Source organism: Solanum stenotomum, unplaced genomic scaffold (assembly GCF_019186545.1).
Source record: "Solanum stenotomum isolate F172 unplaced genomic scaffold, ASM1918654v1 scaffold35436, whole genome shotgun sequence".
In the NCBI taxonomy this organism is placed as follows: Eukaryota; Viridiplantae; Streptophyta; class Magnoliopsida; order Solanales; family Solanaceae; genus Solanum; species Solanum stenotomum.
Window position 1 is genome coordinate 1 of NW_026033445.1, and position 8736 is coordinate 8736.

The 8736-nt window shown below is 32.4% G+C and overlaps 1 protein-coding gene across 1 annotated transcript; it reads right to left on the bottom strand.

Moving 5' to 3' along the window:
- Nucleotides 1-3522: 3522 nt before the first annotated feature.
- LOC125852472 (xanthotoxin 5-hydroxylase CYP82C4-like) lies at nt 3523-6221 on the bottom strand. Its single transcript, XM_049532194.1, has 2 exons — nt 5265-6221; nt 3523-4185 (listed from the first exon to the last, which is right to left on the bottom strand). Exons 1-2 carry the CDS (start codon nt 6186-6188, stop codon nt 3553-3555), a joined length of 1557 nt encoding a protein of 518 aa, XP_049388151.1. The 5' UTR covers nt 6189-6221; the 3' UTR covers nt 3523-3552.
- Between the last annotated feature and the right edge of the window lie 2515 nt (nt 6222-8736).

Consider the following 8736-nt stretch of genomic DNA (forward strand, 5'->3'; position numbering starts at 1 on the left):
ATATAACCCAAAGAAATGATTAGGGAAAGACCAAAATACCCTTAAAATTTCGGACTAAACAGACTGCACTGGGCGACTGTGCCAACAGCCCAACTTCCAAAGGGCATAACTCACTCATACGAACTCGGAATCAAGCAAACTTGGTGGCGTTGGAAAGATCATTCCAAGGGCTTTCCAGACATAACTGGAAATTCGCCTAAATCATTTTGAGCTAGGAGATACGACTGCTCAAAGTTGACCAAAAACTCACTTTTTTTCCATAGCCAAATTTTCCAGATTCTTTCCAAAATGACTATTTCCAATTCAACTCTTCTTGGAACTCAATGTGCTACACCTAGGGACCTTAACTTAACACTCAAGAAATTTTATTCCTCGGTAAAATCTCACTCCACATGAAGGACGGCTCGAGTCTTAGTTCGAAAAATTCTCTGGGGTGTTACATTGAAGAAGTCGAACAACCAAAGGATTAGAATGATAAGGAAGTTGAAGTCACTCAAAAGGTCATTCCGATGCCAAGAACTCTACCTCTCTTCCCACAAGGTTGGTTAAGAAGACTAAAGCAGGAAAGTATCAAAAGCTTATATACATGTTGAAGCAGTTACCGATTAATGTTCCCTTGATTGAAGAACTAGAATAGACGTGTGAATATGCTAAGTTCATGAAGGATATTGTGACCAAAAAGGAGTTTGTCAGTTTTGAAGGTGATGATAAGTTCCAACATTGTAGTGTCATTACTAATAGATCGTTACTGCATAAGAAAAAGGATCCAGAGCTTTTACTATCCCATGTACGATTGGCATGTTAAATTTTTTTAAGTCCTTATGTGACTTGGGAGTTAGCATAAATCTGATGTTGTTGTCCGTTCATATTCAAGAAATTAATCTTGGAAGCCCCAAACTGACTGCAATGTGGCTACTTATGGCTGATCGTATTGTGACAAAACCAATTGGGATTGTAGAAGATGTTTTTGTTAAATTGGAAGCGTTCATTTTTTTGGCGGATTTTGTGATATTAGATTGTGAGGGGTTCACTTTTGTGAGAGGCGCCATGTTTGTATGGTTCGCTTTTGCGAACCCATGGCCTCTTTTACAATATCAGAGAGGGGTTTTTGGCCTATAAATTTCACGATTTATGCCCCATTTTCTATTTTGAGCTTGTCAAGCCCTTGGTTGCAATTTTTGAAAGAGTTTCTTGTGCTAAATATTAGGGTAAGATTTGTGATCTTAAAACTTCATTTTCCTTTGATTATTTATGGATTATAACATCAAAAATTTGGATTTTTATTGGTTAATGACAAGGTTTTTCAAGAACACAAGTTCTAAACTAAAATGGAGATTGTGAAGTTATTTTGATTCCTTTTCAAAATGATTTTCACCAATGAGTTTCTAAGGCCTTAAATATCATTTTCAAGTATTGATTTTTGGATTCAAATCTACCTTTTGAAAATGAGCTTTTGAGTTGATTGACCTATGCTTCTAAGTAATTGATGTGGGTATTATTTGTGTGTTGGAATTAATGGAAATGAGGTGAGGGATTCAATGTTCCACTTGATTAAGCTTAATTATTAAAGAGGGGTTCATTGAAAATGCTATGTGTTAATAATAATGCTTGTGAATTGCCTTGTGATGGCCCCTATTTGATTGATTGATGAAATACTTGATAGCATGAATGTGAACTTGAATTACTTAAATTGTTGTCTCTTCCTTATAGTGTGAACTTGCTTATGTGCATTTGATTGTTGTTCATGGTGATGAGACTCATCATATAAAGTCAATGGAAAATGATTCCAGCTAGTGAAATGGTATAAAACCGACGAGAAATGGTTCTTGTTAGTGATTTAATATAAAGCTTATGGGAAGTGGTTCTGGCTAGTGAAACGATACAAATTCAATAGGAAATGGTTACATCTAGTAATTTGATATAAATCCGATGGGAAATGGTGTCATCTAGTGAAATGATTTAAAGTCGATGGAAAATGGTTTTGGCTAGTGAAATGATATAAAGCCAATGGGAAATGGTTCTGGCTAGTGATATTGTGTGGATGGGAAATAGTTTCGGCAAGGGCTTGATAATTATGATTTTATGCATTTTGATTATTATGTTGGACTTACTTGTCAACTGTGATTGATGCACTTGTTATGTGTGCTTGAGCACAGATCTTATTGACATTGAGATTGACTTACTTGAATCGTGTTGGCAATTGAATTGTGATTATTTAGCCTTATGAGTTATATATTGTAGAACTGTTAGGTTGAGCTGATTTCTCTGTAGGTTGTAGTTTGAGGAGGTTCGGTTGGGATGAAAAGGGTACTCGATTTCTAGCTAGTTGCTTTGTTCAGTAGGTTTCATGTTAGGTAACGTGTTGTTGGAACTCACCCATTGATCTACACTTGTGTAGGTTCTGAGCCTAGTTATGTGTGATCGTTTTTGTTGTCCTACATATCGAGGCTTATCCAAGGACTATTGAGAGGTAGTTGTTTGTTATCCTAGCGGGCTCTCTTTTCCTTTTATGTTATGTTTTGTTATATTTGAGAACAAACACATTGAGACTATGTAATTATTTCAATTCAGTACTTTTTGGTATTAGAGGCTTGTACATGTGACAACCAGGTTTTGGGGTGTTAACAGAATGAATAAGTTTTAAGCTTTTTTTGTGCTTGTTTCATCTTTCCACTTTTCTTTCGTTTTGTTTGGTTGAGGTTGACTTGTCTTGGTGGGAATAGGCAAGTGGTCATCACGTTCAATTTTGGGTCGTGACAAATGATATCAGAGCCCTAGGTTAATAGGTTTCACGTGTCTACAAGCCAAGTCTAAGTAGAGAGTGAATTAGTAGCATCTGGTGAGCGCTTCATTGCTTTGCGTGGCAAGACATTTTTCGAATTGATATGGTTCTTTTTATCTTTTCAAAAACTCTTAGAGTCGCTCCAGTTTTCCTTTCCTTTATTAGAGTGTGATATGGTTCTGTGGAATTTTGCGCCGGTCACGGTCCTAAATTAGATCGTGACAGTAGTAAATATAACAGTTTTATTGACATGACACTAAATTGTGTTTGTATACTATTAGCGACTCGTGTTTAGGGACGAAAGATTGACGAATATTGTTTCGTCATAAAGAACTTTTTGTGACGAAATATAATTTTAAAGTGATAATATAATTCATCACTGATAATGAATTTTTTTTGTAGCGTCTTTTCACAACAACATATAGCACGGTTTATATCATTTGTGTACATTTTTATGCCTTTAAGCAATGATTGTTAATCATATATTTTGAAGTATTTTAATAATAGAAAAATTGAGACTAAGAGTTCTTTCTTCATAATCTAAATAAAAAACATTAAAATCTTACTATCAAATACAATGAAGGAATCAGTGACTTATCCCAAAATTTAACATTTTGATTTTGACACTTAGCTTCAAACTTTGTTATCTTTTTAGTCTGACAAAATAGTAAACACACTGACACTGCATAGGCATTACTTATTTGATAGTATTAAGCATACAATAGGCCCTCAGGCCTCAACTTATCACACCCAACCTGCATATTCTTTGTTCAAAGATTTTGGTAGAGTTCCACAGCCAGTCTTGGAGAAACAAATGGTTGAAGAGGCTTCACTTTAGGTAAGGCAATGCCTAAGCCCTCACTTAAATCTATTGGTTCCTCTCTTGTCGTTGATATATTGAATCCATGAAGTAATTTTGCTAGCGTCAAATGCACTACTTGACTTCCAAACGTCAAACCAGGGCACATTCTTCTTCCAGAGCTAAATGGAATATATTCAAAATTTTGTCCTCTAAAATTAAACTCTGAATGTTCCTTCAAGAACCACCTCTCTGGTTTAAACTCATTCGGATCTTCCCAAATTCTCGAGTCTCGTTGAAGCTTCCACAAGTTAACAATCAAACGAGTTCCCTTTTTAATATGATAATTACCAACGTAACAGTCTTCGATGGCCTCTCGAGGCCCTGCCAAAGGACCAGGTGGGTAGAGACGTAAGGTTTCTTTTACTATGGCTTGCAAATAAGGAAGGTTTTTGATGTCGGATTCTTCAACCCATCTATTTCTTCCTACATGCTCATCTAGCTCATCCTGGGCTAATTTCAATGAGCGGGTGTCATTTATTAGCATAGATAGTGCCCATATTAATGTCTCTGCAGTGCTCTCTGAGGCTGTCATGATAAGTATCTGCGCAACTAACATTCTTTTCATGACGGACTAAATCAAAAGTGTGCAAGATAAATTAGGATAAGAAAATATAAACTTATAATTCTTAGTATAATTTTAGGTTAAATTACATAGAGCATATAGTGGTAGTCAGTTAACTTTATCATTGTTCAATATAATTATGTCTACAAAAAATATTTTTCTTTGTTGATTAGGTGAAAAATTATAAATAGAAAAAAAGATTTAATATTTTGGTAAATAAAATTATTAAGGTCAATCGTATTTCTTTATTTTGTTCCTTCCATCATTCCTCACTTTTATGATTATGATACGCCAAATCTGATTCGATGGTGAGTGAAGTAATTTTTTTTCTTCAATTTATTAGAATGGCGTGTTTCATGCCATTAATGAACTTGAAAACAAGAGGGATTTGCTTTATTTATATAAATAAACGTAATGTTGTACACGAAATAATATTTCAATGGGTGAAAAGTATAGGATATTTGTAACAAATACTTACTCTATTCGTTTTTAGTTGTCATAATTTTCATTTTAGAATAAACCATAATGTCGTTATCCCATTTTACTTGTCCATTTTGAAAAATCAAGAAAATACAATTTGCTTACCTATTATTTCCTCAATTAATAAATTTTGAAAAAGGTAAAACCTCTTTAATGAGTAAATTGATTTTGGAATTCTATCAATTAATAGGAGTAAAAGAGTAAACTCAATACGACAATTATTATTTTCTTAATAAGTGTATCAAGTAAAAAATGGACAAGTAAATAAGAACAGAGAAAGTATGAATTTTGACTAATATTTTAAGATGTATTTTTTCATCAAGATGAAAAAAATTGCAATTCATAGTATTTTTGGTATAATTTTTTAAAAATATCTAAAATTTTATTTTTAAAAATCAAAGAAATGAAATCTAATTTAACTTTAAAAATTAATGAATTTGACTCTAAAAACACGCAACATAACAACTAAAAAGGAACTGAGAGAATAACTTTTAAGCTCAGATTGGGGCATCCAATTATATTCATGACATGGGCCATGGCTATAAGTAACCAAAGCAGTCGAGATAAAGATGGCTTACCAAAGCTGTTGCCTTGATAATGGCATTACGGTCGTATCCAGACTCCATTGTTTCCTCAGGAAGCGTAGAAAGCATCACATCAAAAAAATCAGATTGGTCTGATCCACTAGAATTTGAATCACAATCTTTTCTTTTCTCTATATGTTGTTTTAACCAGCTATCCAACACACTATCAACTTCTTTATTAGTCTGTTTCATTGATTTAATGTATCCACCAATATCCATCCATTCAATCGACGGAATTGCATCAGAAAAAACAAAAGTCCCACCGAGGTACAACACTTTCTTTATTGACTCCTTGAAATTCATCTCCGCCTCAAAACATCCGGTAAATCGCTTCCCAACAAGCATTCTGATGATTATATTGAACGTTATGTTCTCAAACCAACTACTTAAGTTCACTTCACTATTATTATCACTACTACAATTTGAGTACAAGTCTTTTATAGAGCAATTCACTTCTGATGTACGGACGTGCTTTAGCTTCTCAAGACGACTGTTGGTTAAGAGTTCAACAGTTACCATTTTACGAATATCACGCCAGTATTGTCCGTAAGGGGCTAAAGCAAAAATTGCTCCATTGTAGCCTAAGTACTTGCTTAATGCCATGCTTGGTCGACTAGCAAATATTTTATCATTGCCAGCTGTGAAGCAATTTTTAACCATTTCCCAACTGCTGACAACAAGAGCTGGATGGGATCCCAGCTGCAGTTGAAAAATGGGTCCATATTTATCTGTCATGAGTCCAAGGATTCGACAAACAGGAAGATTGCCACTAAGAAGATAGAGGTGACCTATAAAGGGCAACGCACCTGGAGCTTTAGGTGCAACAGTTTCTCTGTTTCTAGTTTTGTATTTGCAAGCAACAAAAAGGGCTAACAACCAAGCAATTGATAGTGCTAAGAGTTCAGAAAGAAAATACATGTTGATTATATGGTAGCTAAGTAGTGGACTGAAATTTTAGAAGCTATTGAGGTTACTACGAGAGGAGAGTAGATAGTGGGTATTTATAATTGAACTGCGGTGTTAGAAACACTGTGTTTTTCTTTTTTGGGGCGGCGAGAGGGGGTGGGGTTGTAAAATTAAAAGACCACACATACAGTGAGATTTTATGTATGATTTTCTTTTATATAAAATAAGTAGTGTACTATTTATCACGGTTGTGATACAGTGATAAGTACTCCTTCATCATTAACAAGAGGTTTCGATTTCAGTACAAAAAAAGAAAAAATGTTGTAACTTCATATGACAATGAAAAATTGATATAGTTTGATAAGTAAATGTAAGCTTTTAGTTTAGCTATAATAATATTTCTACTAAAAATAAGGTATTCTTCTTCTTATCTTCTCTCACATGAAGTTATTATTTCTACTAAATATATAAAAGGACGATTGAACATTTCATTCATAAAATTGTGGACAACTTAATGTCAAAAAATAGACATAAGTTTGAAGAAGGACCCAAAGTGCACCAATATTACAAATATAGAAGATTATTTGTGCTTCATGTAAATAATAAGAAATGGACTTTGAATTTTAATCCAAAGATAAAGAATTATTTAGGGCTTTTTCTCGTTTGAAACAATTCAGATTTTATTTTATGTGGCTTAAAATTAAAAGATGTACAATCTGGGGACAGCGACCTGTAGTCCTATACGGACTTAGGGGTGTGCATGACCGGGTTGGTTCGGATTTTTCAAATATCAAACCAAACTATTTGTGTAAAATTTTTAAATTTATAAACCTCGAGTTGGTTCGGATTTTTCAAATATCAAACTAAACCATTGTGTCGAATTTTTTAATTTATAAATCAAACCAAACTAATAAACCTCGGATTTTTTCAGATTTTAGAATTTTTTCGGTAAAGTTTGCATACAAACATATAATTAACTTGTGCTCCAAATATTTCTTTTGTCCAATCAAAATACAATTATCTAAGGTGTTTCTTAAAAAAAAACACAAAATATGAGATGGGTGATGACACTAAAATATTCAATAAAAAATAATAATGAAATCATCATATAAAATAAATATTGCAAAGTCATAATGAAATGATCATAATTTAAAAGTATTAAATCATGCTAAAATAAGTTTAATAAGTGTTAGTTACATTACTAAATATTTAACGAAAATTAAAATTAGATTATGTATTTTAATTGTTTAAACCAATGTAAAACTAAAGAACAAATATTCAATATTATTGTCATTCTTAGTGTTGAATTGATTTTATTTTTGCATTATTATTAATTTGATTTTGATTTAAGTTTTATTATAATTATCAACATCTATGAACTATAATCTTTATTGGACCATTCCGAATTCTACGTTTTAAACTTGAAATAATAGATTAAAAGATAAAAACTATGAAATAGTATAAGAAATATTTTAAAATTATATCAATGTAAATATTTTTATGTATAAAATAAATTTTTAAAGTTACATATATAATGTCGGGTTGATTTATTTTAGTTAAAACCAAACCAACCCAAATGTAGTCGGGTTTTTTTTTCCAATACCAAACCAAGTCAAACCAAATCAGTAGTTGAGTTTTTTGTTTGGTTTGACTCGATTTGCGGTTTGATTCGATTTTCGGTTCGATTTTGTACACCCCTATGTACGATCTATAAAAACGAAAAAATTATTGAAAGCATGTTTTGAACTTAGGTATCTTCTTTGGAAAGATGGAAGAATGTAAATCACAAAACACACCATATTATTGTTATTAATTACTCCCTCCATCCCATTTTATGTGAGCTGACTCGACATGGAATTTAAGAAAGAAAGGAAGACTTTTAAAACTTGTGGTCTATAATGAATGATAGAAATTTGTGTGGCTGTAAATCATTTCATTAAGGGTAAAATAGACATTTTATAGTCAAATTGTTACTTTATATAGAAATGTGTCATTCTTTTTGGGACTAACTAAAAAGAAAAGTAAGTCACATAAATTGGGACAAAGGAAGCACTACATTAGCCATTCTACTGATCTAACTGAATCAAACCTTCATAAATCATATTCTTTAGTCAAGTTTATCGATGTATCAACACTTTGATAGTGTCTCATGACCTTGGTTGCAACATTTAAATATATGAAAAATAAATTAATCATAAATAAAATTCAAAGAAATAAATATATTTTATTAATAAAATATTATGGGTGCAAATCTATTTATTCCCTTGATTATTATCTCTTAAGATTTCCTCGTGATTTGAGAGTCATTAATGATATATTTCTCAAATTAGGATGATTCGGACTTTCTATAATTCGAGGGTCATTAGTAGAGTTTTTTCTCGAACTAGGATGATTTGGACTTGATATTCATAGAAGGATGTGTGGATCCTCTTGAAGTATTTGATTATCAAAAAGACTTTGACATCTCTAGATATATTTATTATTATATTCTGGTGTTTTGATGATCCTCATAAATGCAGGGACCTGGTCCTTGGCAGAGTACTTTCGTCCAGATTCAAAG

What these genes read in the sequence shown, in the direction of transcription:
- LOC125852472 (XM_049532194.1), bottom strand. Translation starts at nt 6,188, where the DNA reads ATGTATTTTCTTTCTGAACTCTTAGCACTATCAATTGCTTGGTTGTTA. An exon ending in TTATCAAGGCAACAGCTTTG is followed by an intron (nt 4,186 to 5,264) that starts GTAAGCCATCTT and finishes TTAGTTGCGCAG; the next exon opens with ATACTTATCATGACAGCCTC.